Genomic DNA, 19,349 nt, shown 5'->3' on the forward strand with positions numbered 1-19,349 from the left:
GTCCAAATAACCAGCTTACATACAAACTTCAGGAGCCATCTGAATAAGACAAAGCGGGGTCTCACACACATGCTTTGTTTGGCCTGAACACTGTTGGCCCAACTCTTAAAATTCAGGACATTTTACCTAAGAATTTGGATTTCTGGCTTCTTTTGAAAAGGCCGAGGTCTGGCAACACTGGGCCCATATTCCCGCATGACAACAATTGGCCAGAGTTACATGTGCCTCGAGTTGGCCAGAGTCCTCACTCCTCCTTCTTTTTCTTACACCCAATCTATTTTCTGCTGCTTGTCTGGCTCCTGAAGGCCCTGGTGTTGATGTAAGACACGATCTATGCCCTATTTCACTTTGCAGTTTATTTGTGGAGAATAATGCACAGGAATAAGAATATTTAAGTACTACAAACACTCCTGACCACAGGTGCAGTGGGAGGTGGGAAAACAGAGAAATTAGTGTGTAGACAAGAATCGATGTAAGTAGTAAGATGCAAGCAGTAGATGCAAGAAATAAGATTTCATGGATGAATTGGGATTGGAAATTTGTAACAATTGGAAATTTGTAACAATCAGCATCTGCTGAGCTCTTACTGGGTGCCAGGCACTGGGTGCCCATCCATGACCTCCTCCCATCCTTGCAACAACCCTGTGAGGCAAGTTTTATACCCAGATTTTAGAAGAGGGAGCTGAGGCTCAGAGAGTGCAGCTCACTTGTCCACGCTCATGCGGCAAGTAAATGGACTCAGAACCCCTGTGGTATTGTGCCACAGTCGATGGAAGAGATTCTAGACAAGAAGAGCAAAGACAAGAGGCCAACATGGCATGTGCTTTGGATGATAGACACACTGGTCTGAGTGGAGTAGGAGGCTTGCAAAGGAGCATCCAAAAGGAAAGACCATTGGCGGGAGGTGTGCAGAATCTTTAAATGCCACGACAGAATGTGGACTGGCATAAGAGTTTAGCAAGCCCTGGCGTTGAAGAGTTACTAGGAAAGAGTTCTTTTCAGAAGGCAATGGAGTGGTACTCAGAGAACTGAAAAAATAAGGACTCAGAGGCAGGAGGACCTGAGCGTTTCTGGGATGCTGTAGGAATATTAATAATGTCATCAATAACAACAGTAACTAACATTAGTTTAAAGCTTAGTATGTTCTATTTGCCAGCAATGGATTGAGTATAAAAGGATAATTTTTTTAAAAACCCAAGTTTCAGGGCCCACCCTGTGGCCGAGTGGTTAAGTTCGCATGCTCTGAGAGTCTAAAGAGTTAAGTCAAAGCTTTTTAAGGAAATTGCCTAATGGACCTCAATAGTCTAAGATGAAACCTATGAAACCTGGGTTTTAAAAAAAGTTATTCTTTTATACTCAATCCATTGTTGGCAAATAGAACACACACTAAGCTTTAAATTAATGTTAGTTACTGTTGTTATTGATGACATTATTATTATTCCTACAGCATCTTGGAAACACTCAGGTCCTCCTGCCTCTGAGTCTTTATTTTTTCAGTTCTCTGAGTACCACTCCGTTGTCTTGTGGTGTTAAAGTGCATGGCCTCCCAGGTAAACTCCTGGCTCCTCATTCTCTAGTTACTTTACATAAGGCCCCTTACACCTCGGTTTCCAGTTGTTTGTATGGCTTGTTTGCTCACTAAATCTGGCCAAGAGATCAAAATTAAAATACAAGATCAAGGTTAAAATACATCTCATTAAACGATGCCCTGGCAGCAACAAACGGAATTGGATGTGTAAGTCACCGTCCACACAGGCTGAGCTAATTAAGCAGTTACCTGCCAAACGCCTTCTAAATAACTGCACTCTGCCCACGTTTTGTTCCTCTTACTGGAGCTTCTTGGCCTCAAGGTATCTAGGTGGCTTATGACTATGAAGCATTTTAATAAGCTCTATGAGGGAACAGCTGTAATTGGCGTTAAGGGCAACTTTGATGCTTGATGAGTTTCTACAGGAATAGCATCACGACACCTTTCCACAGACCCCCTTACAAAATCCAGAGGGTCCATGCTGGTACTGAAGTTGCTAATTGGAATGTCCGCTTCCCTGACTAAGACACGGCAGAAGGAAAGGCACTTAATTATTTCTCTTCATATCTGATGAAATTTTCCCTTTTCCTCCTCACTTTTAGAGGCCATCATTAGCCTGACATGGTGAACAATACTCCATTATACCTGGATTTTTTTAATGATCACAAAAACATTCCCCACTTCTTCCATTTTCTGCTCTTCTATTTAACAACTCAATCCTATTTGAATTGAGCCTATCCTATTATGGAGAGATAATGAACCCAGTCTACTAGCCAACATGAGTCATTATCCACAATACACATTTTAAAAAGACCTTCTCATATGGTTTCGGCAGGCAGCATCCTAGGGCATATTGTGGAAGCTTTGTATTAACGCTTTACAATGAAGAGCAAATGGCTCAGCCCCGGCATAATTTTTCCTTCTGTTCTCATTGTCAACCTCCATTTCCCTATATGTACACATGGGCTTTCAGTTGAGTCCCCACTTCTCAAGTCCTTACAGACATGTCTGGGACAGAAACTTTTTTCTTCTATTTTACCAAAAGAAAAGACAACAGGATTTTTTTTTAATTTGCTAAACATCATAACTTATTACTGAGGTTGTAAGAGAGATCTGAGACTGTAAAATATGTGGGGGAAAAAAAAAAACCTTGCTAAGCAGTCAGAGCCAGATAGTAGTCTAAACCCATCAATGGCTCCCTTTGCCTCTTCATAGAAGTCCAAACTCCTTACCTTGGCAGCCATGGCCCCCACTCTCTGACCCCTGACTACTTCTCCAGGCTTCTCTCGCCCCACTTCCTACATGTACAGTCTTTTCCAGCCAATTGGACTGTTGACTGTTCCCCAAACACATCCTGCCACATTCCATCCCCCACGCATGTTCCACGGCCTTCCTAGCACGGGAGGTGATCCTCTCTGCTGTGCTCACCCTTCAAAGCTCAGCTCAAATCTCTCTCTTCCACAAAACTATGTTTAATTCTCACCCAGCCCCATCTGCTAATCACTTCTTAATCACCTCTTCCTCGGCAAATTCGCTTATTCATTCATTTGATAACAGGTGGAGCGCTACAAGGGTCTACACAGCAGTACTGAGTTATGTCTAGAGGAGAATATTTTGATAGAGGAGACACATCCCCTGCTCCTAAGGCCATTGCCTCTTCCTGGGGATTTCTGTAGCTCTTCATACCTTCTTACGGCTCTAACAGCCGTCAGTGAGAGACAGCACTGGTTTTACAGTCGGGGGTCACCGAGTTTGAATCCTGCTTCCACCACTTAGAAACACCAGTCTCAGGTATGTCACTTGAACTCTTGGATGCTCACTTCCTTCATCTGTGATGAAGGAAAAAAGACCCAATACCATCTCCCAAGGTTGCTGTGAGGGCTACATAAGAATCCATGCACAACCCTCAGCCCTCTAGCTGGCATATGCAGATCACTCAATAAAGGGTAACTAGGAGTATTTTTCTATATTATTGTGGAATATTCAGGTAATGTTTTATATCTTAGACTGAAAGTCCTTTGAAGGCAGGGAGCAAAAATTCCCATTTATGTTAGCATAGTTCCTAGCACTGTGCCACAAACACAGTAAGTAACACTGCAGAAGGAAGAGGAGAAAGGAGAGAAGGTGGGAAGGAAGGAAGGCAGACTTTGCACAGATCAAAAGACTCTTTTAAAAATCTTAAGACCTGGGTGGTTAAAGGAAAAGCCTAGTTAATATTAACATATCTGATTTATATTTTTAAGTGCCTACTCTGTGCCAGGGATGTTCATATTTGCTGTCACTACCCCCACAAGACAGGTAACATTATCCCCATGACATGGAGGCAGAAAAGGAGGGCGAGGGAAGCAAAGTGACCCGCCCACTGTCACTCGGCTGGGAAAAGCCCGGCTTGGAGTCTGAACTCAGATTGATGCTTCTAAAGCTCTCGCTGTGTGCAAGGGACTGACGTTCATCAGTCAGGGAGTCAGCATATATTCATTGAGTCCTACTATGTGCCAGGCACTGTAAAACACAGCATGAACAAGGAGACATGATCCTCGCCATTGCCTTTGAGAAGCGGACAGTTTCTCAGAAGGAAGATGGGAACCAAGGCGAGATCCCCACCAGATGATAAATAAGTACAAAATAAGTACAAAAATGGTGGCATTTGGCTCATGTGAGCTCTAGTTAGGCCTGAGGCTGATTCTACAAAAGGCCAAAACACACAAACAAATAACCAATCCGTTTTATTAAACAACAACGATTAAGTCCACTCCACGATTTGCTACTGGGGACAAACCAACCAGAAACCCGTGTTCAGGTGCATCTCCTGTGTTTCTCCCAGGAACTCTGCTGGCCCCACCTCCCCTTTGCTAAGGGTCTTCTTAGGATCCGGCATGTCCCCCAATTGGGGGGAGTGAGACTGTGACCCCCTGTGGGATTTAGTCACCTGCCTTGGTTTCCTCCTCTTCAAACAGGGGTAATAGCCCTGCCTGGTCTACAGGTTTTTCATGAGGATCAAATGAGCTCGGCCGGTGACATCCCCCGGTACCAGCCTGACACGCCGCTCATGTCTGCTCAACCTGTAGGTTTGGCCGATGCTGAGCAACGGACCAAATGAGGGATTTATTTCTGCCATTGTAATGACTGAATCTGACCAGAACCTGGAGTAATCCAGTCCACAACCTGTGTTTGTCCTGAAGGCTACTGAGGTGGTCTTCCAGAAGGGCCTGGGATAAGCCAGGTTCTGGAATCCCTCTGCTCAGTTTTTGGCCAATCAAGGCCTTTTTTCTTCTTTTGGACAGAAACTAGGCAGTATGTAATAGCACAGCGTTACAAGTTCCACACTATTGTTGGGATCTAGGCTAGGGGTTGGCAGCCCAGAGCTCTCGTGGCCCTGAATGGCAGCTGAGGTGACTTTGGCATCTTCTCTACCATGACTCATCCCCCTCAATCTTCCCTTCCCATCTATCCCGTCTCTACGTTATAAATAGGGCCGCAAAGAACATCTTCATATGTGCCCCCTCGCACACCTGCGGGGGTGTTTCTCATGTTGCTATCAGGAAGTGGAATTGCTGGATGCATATATTAAAATGTTAATGGGATTGCAAAATGGCCCACTCAAATGGCTTTACCGTTTTACACCTTCACTGTAGCATAAAAAACTTTTTTTTTTAAGTAGGAACCTGGCTCCACAACACAGCGACTCATTCTCTGAGACATCCACACCCTTCATGTTGTCCTGTTAATTCACCTTCCTCCATCTGCAGCTGAGAGCTGCTACCAGGACACAGTCGCACCTGTTGGTATTATCTAGCACTTCTGGTTACATTCAGAGCTAAAAATGTTCAGCTTCCCTTTCGTATCACGCAAGTAAGTAATATTATGCCACCATCGAATAAAGAATGAAGTCAGAAATGAGTGCAAAAAGTCAGGCATTGGTTACCCTCAATGGGTCTGGTCTAGGAGCCATGACCCGGTCTAAACCTGCAACGTGAATCTTTGGAAGAGTACCCAGCTCAATTTTCTACCTCTGGCTTCCAAGAACATTTTAAAAAGAAACATTAAATTTACTTTGTTTCATATGAATTTGGAATATTGCAAGCCCATCAGTCACCTAAGGCCTCATTTTTATTTCTTCAAAAGAAAGGAAAACGCCCCCCAAGAAAGCGACAATTTGGACTTCTATCCTCGTCCCTTACGGGAGGGTCTCGCTTCCCCTGTAAACTGCAGAAAGGGAGAACTCCTCCACCATGACTGCACACGGCAACTCGAAGTGACAGAGGCGACAAGGGAGGCGTGGGAGAGGGCGGGGAGTGGAGGGGCACACATGCTGGCGGCGAGTAGCCCACGACGGTGGCACAGGCCACTCCCATTCCGAACTCCTCCGCGTGAACGGAGGTCATTGTGCAGCCAGGACTCGTGCAGCGCTCCGCATCCCCTGCCGGTGGCAGTTACTAATCTTACGACGGAGGATGCTGGAAAGTGTTTGGCAGAAGGCGTTTGACAATATTTGCCTGTTTTCTGCTGGGAGCTGCCTCCAGATCACGTAGCCCCGCTTATTGTAGGCTGCTTGGCTGCTGTATTATTTGTCCCTACAGCAGGGATGGTCTCGAGGGCCGTAGAGAGGGGACTCGTGGCACGGAGGGAGAAGGGGGAGAAGCAAATAGCTCCTAACCCAACTCCAGAAACAAGCCAGGTGTCCCAGAAAACCTCGGCACTATTGGGCCGGTGGCTGCTGCCTTGATGGTCAGGCCATGTTCCTTCCTGGGCCTGCCTGCCTCAGGTCCTGAGGGGCTGCACTCTGCCACTGGAGAGAGGGGCCAACACGAAGGATAGAAACGCCTCAAAGAATGAGATGCCATGTGGTGGAGTTGGGTTCCTGTTTTCAGAAGCAGCATTTTGTACTGTGGGTGAAGATATAAAATGGTAAAGCCATTTGAGGGGGTAACTTTGCAATCCTATTAACATTATCTGGGTACCCAGCACTTCCATGTCTCAATATCTATTCAGGAGAAACACTCCAGCAGGTGTGCAAGGGGACATAAGAAGATGTTCTTTGGGGCATTGTTTGTAATGGCAAAGACGAGATCTGGACACAACCTGACAGTCTGTCAAGAGGGCAATGGCGAAATCAATCCCACTGTTGTCTTACATGGAATACTGCATAGCAGTTAAAGTGAAGTTGTTCTTTATGGACTAAGATGAGTATAGCTTCAGGACGTTCTACTGGGAAAGAAAGCAAGGATCAATACGTAACAGGTTGTAGAACAGTATTTTTAGTGTGATAGGTCTATATTCTTTTTATAAGGGAGAAAATACTAAAAAAAAATCACCGTTCAGAAATGTCTATCAGTACGTAAGCATGTAAACACAGAGGCAAGGGACAGTACACATAGAAATACACATATGTATGTACACACACATGAATATTTCTCACTGGGAACAAGGTTGTTCTGGAGGGGGAGGCAAGGGACTACATGAAGAATGGACTTTAGCCTTATCTGTAATTTTTCATTTTTTAATAAGGAAATGTATTACTTGTGTAAATAAAATTAAAATTAAAGGTATATTTATCAAATTTATTTCTATCTTGCCTTTTTCTAAAAAGATAAAAGAAAAAGAAGAAAATGAGACAAAGGAAAGAAATTGAAAAGTATATAAGCATCAGATTTAGCTCTGAACTCCCTGGCAGCCAGAGCAAAAAGGGGACATGGTATAAATTACATCATTTTCCCCAAATGGAGGGTGCATCCAGTTCCTTTTGAGACAATTTTCTATACTGAAACTATATTCTAAACAAATTTACTCATGTGGGACTTTATCTGGAGCCCACATGTTGTCCACCACAGTTTCAAGCATGATTCTATTCCTATTTAAGTATAGAGAAACGTCCTGCTTTTTCTTCCCTGATGTTTACAGACACTCTCCCCCACCTCCCTCTCCCACCTCATCTGTACTGCTGTCCTCCTCGCTCACTATGCTCCAATCACACAGGTTGCCTTCTATAGTTCCTTGAACAAGCTCAGCCTGCTCTCATCCTGGAGAGAGTAGCGGATGCTGCAGTGTGTGCCCAGGTTACCCTTCAGGACTGGGGCATCCTTCCCCACTGTTGGGAGCTTGGTTGCTGAGGCAGAATCCTTCCCGGGGAGTTGTCCTCAGCAGAACGGGAAGGGAACTACCTCACCCAAAGTCGCACCGCCTCCCTGGGGGCAGCCTATCCAATGATGGGCAAGGTGGGGGCATCAAGGCCCTGATCCATTGCCTCAGTTCCAGGCATCTCTGAAGGGCCGTCCAGGCTTCAGAACTCCCTGCAGGGTCGCTGAAGCCTCCGTAGCAGCCTCTTCGCAGCCCGACACCCCCTCTGCCTGCTCCCTCACCCTCATGGTGTCGGCAACACTGGGTGCACTGCTGAAGAAGCCGCCAGTACGCACATCTCTGCTCAGGGTTGGCCTCTGGGAGAGCCTGACCCACAACAGTACGTCTTCTGTAGATGCTGTTCCCTCTGCCCAGAACGTTCCCCGGCCCCTGATTTCAACACTGTCATGGTGGCAGTGAGGACTTCCTGTCACACAAATGTCCACTTAAATGTCACCTCCTCACTGAAGCTTTCCCTCACCGTTCAACCTAAAATAGCCTCTGAGATGCTATCGTATCAGCCAGTTCTAATTCTCTGCCCAGCACTTGTCACCATCCAAAACATGACTTGTTTATTTATCATTAATATGTTAATTTTAAAAATTATTACCCATTTTTTCCCCTCATCAGGCCCTACCCTTGGTCTATCTTATTCACCAATGCATTCCCAGAGCCTAGAACAGGGTGTGGCAAATACACGGTGCTTCGTAAATATTTCTTGAATTGATCAATGACTAAAATTCTATCTTAAAAATATAATATAAAGGGAATTGGAGGACAATTTGATGTTTGCATGACTTGAGGCTTTTTGATAATAATAAGACCAAAATTTATAAATTTTCAAAGCTGATTCAGCCTTGGAAGAAGATATGTCATTTTTAAAAATCCACTGCCTGACTTGGTGAACAGGAGGATGAAATTACTTCTGGAATGATCTATGTGACCCTTTATTTAGAAAAACAGATATTTTGTGTAGAATTAGGCACAGTACTGAAGGAGAACTGACCACATACATCAGGAAGGAGAGAAGCCTTATTCCAGAATGTCCTTGTGGGACTTAGAAGGAAGGGGATGCTGAGTGATCGACAGCTGCTAAGATTTACCCAGCACCCACGCTAGGCCATATGCTGTTCAAGCTCTTTATCGTACTAAGTCATTTCTTCTTCGTGACTCCCCTATGAGGTAGAGATTATTGCCATCCCCATTTTACAGGTGAGTAGACTGAGGCACAGAGAGGTTAAGGACCTTGCCCAAGGTTACACAGCTGGAAAGCAGCAGAGCTGGGAGTTAATTCCCGGCAGTCTGACTGAAGAGACTGCACTGTCTGCAGCCTCCCTGTTGCCAGGCAGATGTCAGAGAATCACAAAAACAGACATGAACAAGGTGCTTTTTTTCTAGTCTCTTTCAAATTTTCTATTCTGAAATGTACAACATATACAGGTTATTACAGCAAGCGTTTCTGTTGACTCCTTGCTTTCTAGAAACTCCCACTCCCACAGTCCTTTCTGTTGATGCCTCATTTGATGTCCTGGCATTATGGGAATTTCTGTGGCCATAATTTGGGGGTGAAGCGTGCAGGGGAAAATTTGGCCAAGGAAGTAGAACAGAATTTTAAATAAGGCAAAAAGCAGCAAATGTAATGAGAAAAAGAACATAGGGACAAACGGATGGAAACAAGCCAAAAGGCTGGAAATGGAGCTCTTGAAAACAACCTTTGCTATCCTCATAGCAAAACAAGTTGGCTGTTAAAGAAGATTGAGTTACGGCCCTGAATGCTTTCTCCCAATGTTGTTTTCCTCTCACCTGTGGGTGGATTAGACTAGAGAATCTAATATAATTTGCTCCAGAAAGCCCATCGGCTTCCTTTTCTGATCTGTTCTCTCTTCTCCATCCTTCTTGATTTTTCTCTTCCTTTCTTCCAAAGCCTGGGCTTTGCACTTAAAGAGACCCAGCCAGGTTCCTGCCTCTGCCACTTCATGGCTGTTTGCATATTCAGGCAAATGATTTAACTGCCTAAGCTTTATTTTCCTCATCTGTAAAATGGGCATAACAATACTAACTTCATAGAACTGGGAGCAGGAAATGAGGCACGTGTACAAAGTGCCTTGCACGGAGGCCGGCACATAAGAGACTTTAGTTCCTTTCTCTGCCTCACTTCTCTTTCCCTCCCCTTCATTCCTGAATTCTTCAGGTTTGTTGGGCTGTGCTGCTGGGAGACTAATAGTCCTTAATGGACAAGATCCTCTGAGGGGTGAATCTCAGGCATAGAGAGTTCTGGTGTTCAAAGTTACAACATAATTTCTAAGTAAAGCTCTTAGAGCAGAATTCACCTGTAAATATCAAACATGAATGCAATCACTTAACATCATTAAATGTTACATCACGTCCAGGAATTCCAAATATTAAAGAGAAAGCCACTCTAGCAAATTATTATTATTAATGTTATTAATGTTAAAATAATTGTACTGTAGTTGCCATTAATTATTAATTCATTAAGGGTTCATTGGTGGGAGTGAACAGACCTGTGTTTCTATAATTTGCTGCAACATTATTAATTGAAAGAATGTGTTCTATTAAAATCAATTAATCAAATCCATGTGGAATCCAGTCCTTGCCAGTGTCTTGATGATGGAAAAAAAAAATCTCCCCCAAAATAAAATAAACATGAAAAGTCAAATCTCCAGGCTAGATCTAAGTTGAATATTTTACGTATACCTGCAAATAAAGTTGATGGCATGTGGCCTAATGGATATCAGGTTTTCGTGACAATCTCAAAACATCCGGGTGCCATGCTGTACTGTTGGCGGGAAGATCCAGGTACAGGAGCGCCCCCCGGAGAGCGCTGCAGCGGGACTTACCATTGTAGCGTGGCAGGAGTGGAGTGCGGCTTGGACGCGCGGTTATTTTCTTTTTCCTCATCTGTTAAAGAAAAAGGAGCTAACTTCAGTAGGAAAAAGTAAAAGGCCTCTCAGCTCTCCCAAGTTTCAAAAGACTATATTTACCTCAAATATTGATGCTTCGAGAGCAATGATATTTTGGCTTTTCCAACATATTAGACTTATCATACTTTAATAAGAGAAAGAGGGGAAGCTGACTTTGACAGAAAACTCTCCCATCGATTTGTATTTTTATTGGACACAATATGGTTACAGGGTGAGAGCTCTCTTCATCACTGGACAATATAACTGTGTTCCCCCGACTTGCTGTTTACCCAACTGAAGCTGACTTGGTGATTCTGAGCCTAAGACCATGGTGACCTCACCTACCATTTGCTCCTTGTAACCTCAGTGGAACAGATGGTGTAGGGTAAGCAGAGTCTAAGTTCAGAAGAATCAGGTGAGCAATACAATAGAGCAGGGGTTGGCAAACTTTTTCTATAAAGGGCCAGATAGTGAATATTTTAGGGTTTGGGGGCCAAGGGGCAAAATCAAGAATATTATGTAGTATTTATACAACAGGAGAGAAAACAAATTTCCACAAAGCTTTTATTGACAATGTTCAAAATATGATGATAGTAACTGAGTACAATTTTTGTAATATAGGTCTATCAGTGAGAAGAATGAAATTATTTGAGGGGAGTGGGTAACGTTTTTCTTGGGATTCAAAGTTCACAATTCCTATCATCAAACAGATTACAAATATTTATCTGTAAATACCTTTCTTGCCTACAGCCCTATGAAAACAGGCATCCGGCCAGATGTGGCCGGGGTGGGGGGGCCCTGCAGGGTTCTAGTTTGCTGACATCTGCAATATAGCAATCTGAACAACAGACCAATCTTTGCGTACCTAAGAAGAACTGCTCACAATTTTATCATCGACTGAGAAATACATATAATTAGTCTCATCCAATTCCTAATGAAGATTATTGATAGAGAAATACTCAACATAAAATAAAATTTCTTGATCCACAAAATTTGACCTAGGAAGACTGGTACAAATAATAGCCTCAAAAGAAAAGTAATAATGTAAAAACCTACAAATATAATCAACAAAATTTAACAAGAACATGTAATATGGTCAATGAAAGAAACCTGTGGTGTAAAATTTATATGGAAAATAATTTATACCTATTAATTATTAATTAATTATTAAAATAATGTAAGTAAAACCAAAGCGAAAGTGGGAAAAAGTGAAATATGCTGTACCAAAAAATATTTTAAAATAAATTAGCTTAATGAAGTTGAGAAAATATTTTCTTGATGAAAGTTTATCAATATTGATATAATTCTGGTTAAAATGTCTGCTTATAGAAACTGTGAAGATGTTTGTTGTTGTTCCTTATTCAATTGTACATACTCAGCTTCCTTATTAACAGAATCCCAGTTTAGAGGGGACCATGCGTCAGGGAGGCTGACCCCTCTCAACTCCTAGGGAGGTGAACGTTGATTAACTTAAATCTCTCAAGGTAATTTTATGTCATCCAGCCACTGATGCATTAGGTGGGCATGTGACCTGGTGCTGGCCCATCGGACTTCAGCAGAAGCCCTCTGGATGCTTCTGGGAAAGATATTTTTCCCTATAAAAAGGAATGGGGGCCTTGACTCCAAATTTCTGCCTCCAAAACTATGAAAAAACAAATGTCTATTATTTTATATAAATAAAGAGAAAGAGATAGAAGGCGAGAAGGAGAGAGGGAGGGAGGAAGGAAGGAAGGAAAACGGGGGAATGAGCCTGGCCTGTCCTGCTTTTGAACATGGCTGAGAGGACACAATCACTGGAGCGAGGCAGCAAACTTTGGACTGGGGGAAGGGCAGCCTGAGGACCAAGTCAATGCTGAGGGAGGCAGAGAGGAAAGGGGGAGAGGCTGGGGGTTCTGGATGTCATGTTGTGCTTCTGACTAACCAACCCTAAAAATAGCTGCCGCTTTGTTTTGTGAGATAATACAATTTTCTCAGTTAATATAACCTCTTCTCATCGGATATTCTCTTCTCTGCCACCAAAACCATCCCAACTGATGGATGTTCTGACCCTAAATGTTCTCAGGGACAAAATGTCCCAATACATCATGGGCTCCACACCCGTTCGTGCTGCTTTGTCAACCTGGAGCTCCTTCTAAATGTTTCTCATTCTTGCCAGCTTCCAATAGACACCACCACCTCTCTGAAGCCCTCCCTGATACTCTCCGAGTCAGGCATCATTGATCCTAACTCTGTTCCTCGACACCCCATTTCTTGTCTCTCAGTTGAACAGTGTAGCTGCCGGGATTATCATTTCTGTACATATCCGTGTCCATCTCTCTGACCTGAGTATCCCACGTAAGAGCTCCTACTTAAGAAGGTGGGATGGTATTTCAGTCATCTTTGCATTCCCTCCTACCAGCGCCTTCTCCTTGGCACTTAATTAAACAGTCGAGTCTGCCTTTCACAAATGTCTTCGACAATCTTTTTTAAAAAAATAACACAAGGAGTATGAGCCCATGAGTCTCAGAAAAAGCTAGGTAAATAGACACAAAGAACAATACTCAACCTCAATTGTTCACAAAGAAATAAAAGGAAAATAATAATGAGGCATGACTTTATATCTCTGAGAGTAACAAAAATTTTAAAAAATGATAATCCCCAATGCTGGTGTGTAAATGGTAAAACTGACAGTCTCATACTTCTCTGAAGGTAGTTTTAATCATGTTTTTGGTAAGCAAGTTGGCAATAATTTTGAGAGCCATCTAAAATGTCCAGTCTCTTGGCCCTATAACCCAATTTCTAGAAATTATACTAAGCAAATAATCAAAAAGAAAAAAAAGGCTATATTAAAAAATATGATCAATTTTTTTTTAAACAAGGAAAAGTACATACAAACCTAAATACACCTCTGCCTAGCTTATGCTGGAACATGACTAACATTTCCGTTCTCCCTAGAACTGGCAGGGTTTTTGGTGTTTTTTTTTTCTGATTCTTTAAATTTTAGCATTTCAGCCAAGCTGGACCAGATATCAAAAGACCTATGTTGTAGAAGCAATTCCAAAACTTACTGGCCATGACTGACAAACCACTCAACCTTTGAGCTTCATTTTCTCCATTTGTAAAAAGGTCATTTTACAGGGCTATGGAAAGGATCGCATTAATTAATTCAACAAATATTCATTGAATAGCTTATTTATGCCCTAGATGCTGGGGATAAAGAAATTAAGCCCCTGCCCTTGAGTCTGGTAGGAGAAAGAGAAAGACAAACAGTGGAGAGAGAGGCCACGTTCAGTAAGAAGTGATGAAGGCTGTGATAAGTTAGGCAAAGAAGAGCCCACCAACCCAGGCTGCATGAAGAAGCAGGTCCAGTCAGAGAAGACTTCCTGGAAGAAGTGGTAAGTGGAGCTGAGACCTGGAATGGGCCAGAGATGGGCACCAGATGGCAGGGAAGATGGGACGAAGTCGAGGGGTAGGGTGGAGAAGGCGGGGGACAGACAAAGACACAGGGACCCAAGAGATCACGCCACCTTCCCAGAAGCAGGTGGCCGGAGCATGCGTCCTTATTGTGTGGTGGAATGAAGCAAGGATGCTGGAGGGAGGCTGTTTGACAATCTACTAATCCTGTTTCAAGTTCAAGACAGTTTCTTGTCTCTAAACTGAGGGTGGTAATATTGCCTTCCTCAAAGGATGGGTGGAAGGATTAAGTGAAATGAACTTAACAAGGTATAAGAGCTCAGAACATGAGCTGCAGAAGCTCCGTGGCAGAGGCTGCCCTGGGCTGCTCCGGCTGGTCAAGAGGCCTTGGGGCAATTCTGTCCAGCTGGGATCGGCTGTGGGAAGCAGGCAAGGAAGGCCACCTCTGTGCTTGGAAAGATTTACAGGAGCAAAGACAACTGTGTCGACAGGGACCCTGCAAGGCAGACACACACCAGGGGACATCACAACTCCAAACAGGAGATGGCGTTTGAGCTGGGTCCTGAAGAGACCATCAGGGTTTTTAAATAAGTGTTTTCTGTTTGCAAAAATAATACATGTTCTTTTTTATTATTATTAATTTGGAAAATATAGAGAAAATAGAAATCTCTAGAAATCCAAGCCCCTCACAACAGAGAGAACTATTGTTAACCTTTTTATCCTATTTCCCTCCAGTCTATTCTCAGTGTTCACCCAGGCACACACACCTAACTTAAAACAAGTAAAGATCACACAGTTCATCCTGACTTATAACCTGTCTCTCTCACCTTTACAGGGACAGGTCAGACTTTGCGAGGAGGACACTGAGGGAGAGGGGGCTCCATGAGGAATGGTGTGGAGAAGGGCAACCTGGGGCCCAGGGGAAAATGCAAGTGGTCTATTCGGCTGGAGCCAATAGTGCTATGAAGAAGTTTTACGTCCCTATTTGATAAATAAGGAAACCGAGCTTCGGTGAAGCTGAATGACTTGCATGAAGTCATACAGCTGGTGACTGGAGACTGGACCCCACTCAGTGCTTGGCATATGGTGGCTACTAATAGTATTTAGACGAGAACTGGTCTGCCCGGCAGCCAACAGGGACCCCCTGGCTCACTCATCACACAGGTGCCGTTCACCTCTGCAGGCCACTTTCTAGACCACTAGTGACTTCGTGCCCAGGGTCTGACCACCCAGCCTCTTTCCCCCAAAGGGGGTGTGTGTCACCCCCAGGCCTGACCCTCCTATCTGATGGCTCTCGATTCTAATTCACCCGAAGTGCTGGTTACTCGTTGACTCGTTCATCAAATATTTATTAAATGTCTACTATATTCCAGCCCTATGCCAGGGGCTAAGGTGAGAAAAAACAGACACGGTCTCTGCTCGCCTGAGCTCAGAGTCAAATTATCAGCAAATAAAATGTAAGTCCTGGGCAAGAGCTGTGAAGGCAGGTCCAGGATGCTAGGGCAGCACCAAACGGGGACGGGAGCCCAGCTGAGGGATCTGAAGGAGGAGCAGGAGCCACCTAGGCGACGAGGACAGGAGAGCACATTTTAGGTGCATGGGGACAGCCACAGTTGATAGAGACTTTAGGAACGGGTCCTGCCAAATGCCTTTTCATTTTAACAGGCAGAAACGCCTCAAGCCAAACAAGATTCAGCCCGTAAGGCGGAATTTCAGGCCAGCAAGATTCCTGGAGCCATTCACAGCACAGGCCCTCCCTCAATGCCCACCCTGCTCATCCTACCAAAACTGGAGAGCAGCTCCTCCTTCAAAAACCTCCCGGCAAGATGCTGCCCGGCGCCTGGCCTCCTCCTGGCCGCTCTGTTCTGCCGCCACTTTGCAGTTATGGTTCCAGGCATACCCCGGGGAATCTCAGTCCAGCTCCCAGTGGGCAGCAGCTCTGCTCCCTTTCTGGATCCATCTCCCAATGTAAACTCGGGGGCCAAATTTCCAGGCTCAAATCCTGGCTCCACCGCTTGCTAGCTGTGTGACCTTGAACAAGCTTTTAGTGCCTTAGTTTCTTTATCTGTCGAGTAGGGGTAATAACAGCACCAGGCACATACTGTGAGGATTAATTGAACCACTCGTGGCACAAGATACATGCTCTCTAAGTGTTCTCTCTTGCTGTAATAGTTGTCACTCCTCCGGAGGGGCCAGGCGCCTGGACCCTCGTCCTGCCCAGGGGGCTGTGTCTGGCAAGGCCAGCATCCGGGACAGGGTTATCTGCTCCTCCCCTGCGTTCCCACACCGCCTGGGCTGCTCCTTAGCAAAGGCCTCCTCACAGGGAATGGTGGCTGCTTACTGACCAGCGCGACTGCCATGCTCATTTGTAAGCTCTGTGGGGCACAGACCACACTTGCCATTGTGTCTTCAGCACCCACACATGGTAGGGGCTTATGAAGTATTTGTGGAATAAATGAATGAATAAGATAATACCACAATTCAATGCTGAGCCCGCCCATCTGATTTCAGTAAGCATACAAAACAACAATACAACCAGGGGACACTTACTGACAATTTATAGTGTGTCAGGCACTGTGCAATGCTCTTTACGTTGCTGCATTTAATTTTCACAGCTGCCCGAGACAGTGGATGATTTAACGCACGTGAAATATCAAACACGGTGCTTGATGTATACTTAGTGCTTAATCAACGTTAGGTCTAATTATTAGTATTATCCCCTTTGACAGAGGAAGAAACTGAGGCTCAGAGAAGTGAAGTGATCTGTCTGAGGTCACACAGTTAATGGTGGAGCCAGAAGAGGGACCCAGGCTAGCTGACCTCCAAACCTCCCTGAACCCAAACTCTCTCTCTTCAAACCTGTGGCAATGAACTGAAGATTTTAGGGGACATGTCATCAGCCTAATCATTTCTTTCCTGCCTCTATGCTGAATGAATTCACAATACTTGGGAACCTATTCTAGAATATTTCCTACCTGGAGCCAGGGTGGCAGAGTGTAATATTGAGGGAGAAAGTTTCTAAATTAATTACTTCTCTTCAAATCCCAGGAAAGGTTCAAATTTACGTGAGTCTCGAGTTGCACTTCAAAGTTTTAATTCTATTTCCTTTCATTATACTAACCTGGCTGCACCTGGCCAGACCTCGCCTGTTGGGAACATGGGGCTGCCAAAGATTTCATTTCCCCTTATCTACCTTCTTCCCAGCCTCTGCAAAGGGCACCAGCTGATGAGGAGGGGGCCCGGACCAGGCCTCTGGCAGTGGGCCTCCACCCCTGGTAGCAAACCCTTCTCCCCGTGGGAACAGGGCTAAGTCCCAAAGAGAACTGCGGTGTTGGCAGCATTGCTCTGGCGGGAGGGGGCAGCGGGGGGCTCACACCTGCTTCCTTTCACCTCCTCTGGGCCGATTCCTTCATAACCTCGGGGCAGGAAAGGGCCTTTCTAACTTCGAGACGAACCCCAAAGCCATAAAAGGAAATATGGATAAATTTTACTACATAAAAACTCCAAAGCTTCTGTGTGGGGAAAAAAACCCACACCATACGTACAAAGATAAAAACACGCTTGGGAAAATTGCAATCACAGCACAGGCTCACCTCCCCACCACAGAAAGAGCTCCAATAAAACCAGGAGGAAAAAGACCAAGAACTAAGAGAAATAATAGCCAAAGCGCAGGACACACAGTTCCTGGAAAAAATACAAATGTTCCTGAAATGAGAAAAGATGATTAATCTCAATGAGTGGAAATGAAAACGACACTAAATGACCATTTCTCACTTATCAGATTGGCAAAAATCCAAACCGCAACCACACAACTCTGCTGGGAAGTTGTGGGAAACAGGTGCGCTCCTGCCTTGCAGGGGGAGTGCAGAATGGTACCTTCCCGTATGGAAGGTCATTTGGGAGAATCTACTGAAATCCCACATGCCCTTTACCCAGCAGACCCATGTCTGGGAGCGGATCCTTCAGCTACGCCTGGACACACAGGAAATGACCATACACAAGATTATTCGTTCCAACTTGTCTGTAGCAGCAAAAGCTTGCAAACAGCCCAGTGTTAACCAAATTATGATACATGCTCAGAGTGGAATACCACACAACTGTGAAAAAAATTAAAAACAAGAAAAGAATGAGGATGCTCTCTCTGTTCTCACTGATAAGGAACACTTCAGGGTTTATTATTAAGTGAAAAAAGCAAGTCACAGCAAAATGCATACAGGGTGCAACTTTTTTGTGCAAGAAAGTGGCAAAAAAAAAGAACATATATTTGAATTTTTTATTTGCATAAAGAAATAAAATACTGGAAGAATACACAATTAACAAACAGAAATGCTTACCACCAGGGAGCTGAGGTGGGGAATGGGGTGGAACCAAGACTTCTCAATGAGTACCTTTTAAAGCATTTTGATTTTTGCACCCAAGGGATGTATTATCGATTCAAAAACACTCTAATTAAATTTGAACAAATTGAAAGACCCTCTTGGGGAGGGAGCATCTGAAAGAAGAATGTGTTTGAATGACTAAGTGGTCCCGGAGTGCCAAAAACTGAAAGCAAATTATAAATACTCATAATCTGGCATGGCTTTACACTATTTTGCTTTCCTAATATCCATTTACTTAATGAACACTTACTGAGCACCTACTGTGTACCAGGACCTACTGTGTTACGTGCTGGTGAGACATAGCCCATCAGACAAGCTCCCATCCCCTTAGGGCGTCAGGGCCCATGGAAGGACTGGGGAAGGCACAGAGGGGCCCTGTCAGTGTGCTCCAAGCCACAGGAGGGACTACTTAGTTCTTCACAAGAGGAGAGGACAGATAGACACTCAGGGGACAGAAAGGCTGAGGAAGGGGAGGAGTCTGGGGGATCGTCTTAAATTGTGACCTGAGCACTGAGCCTTGACAGCCAGCCAGCAGCCTTAGACCTCAGCCCCCAGCCAGGACTAAAACTGCAGCAAACACCACCTGAGGGCAATCCAAGTTTTAACGGGCATCATGGGATGGCCATCTGTGGGACTCTGACCCCTGACTTCCCACTCTAAGTCACTGCCCTTGCTCTTGGAGCCGTCTGAATGCCCTTCTGCTATTGGTCAGGGGCTTTTGTCCACAACGCAATGGGAATATGAAACAGTTTAACTCCATTTCCTCTTCTCTGGAACCCTGTCTTATGAAGTTATAAGACCCCAAATTGGGTAATAAACTGACATGCTGAGTGAACTGAGTGGAGAGACAGATTCCTAACTTTCACTTATATAGCCCTGAAATGTGATGAGATTTTAATAGGATAATGATGAGTCATATTAAGTTGTGACCCTCTGTGATCCCTGTTCTGTGTCATTGAATTTCAGCTCTTCCCTTCCCTGTCAGTAACAGCCACGACAAGCGAAGGGCTG

The 19,349-nt window shown here is 44.4% G+C and overlaps 1 protein-coding gene across 1 annotated transcript in view; it reads right to left on the minus strand.

The window, feature by feature from the left end:
- RFX4 (regulatory factor X4) overlaps positions 1-19,349 on the minus strand; it is a 141,366-nt gene that overhangs the window by 100,530 nt on the left and 21,487 nt on the right. The window contains exon 3 of the mRNA XM_046646480.1: positions 10,504-10,564. Coding sequence (XP_046502436.1) covers positions 10,504-10,564 — 61 coding nt within the window. The remainder of the gene's footprint in view (positions 1-10,503; positions 10,565-19,349) is intronic.

The sequence above is a fragment of the Equus quagga genome, chromosome 19, assembly GCF_021613505.1.
Source record: "Equus quagga isolate Etosha38 chromosome 19, UCLA_HA_Equagga_1.0, whole genome shotgun sequence".
NCBI classification, from domain to species: domain Eukaryota; kingdom Metazoa; phylum Chordata; class Mammalia; order Perissodactyla; family Equidae; genus Equus; species Equus quagga.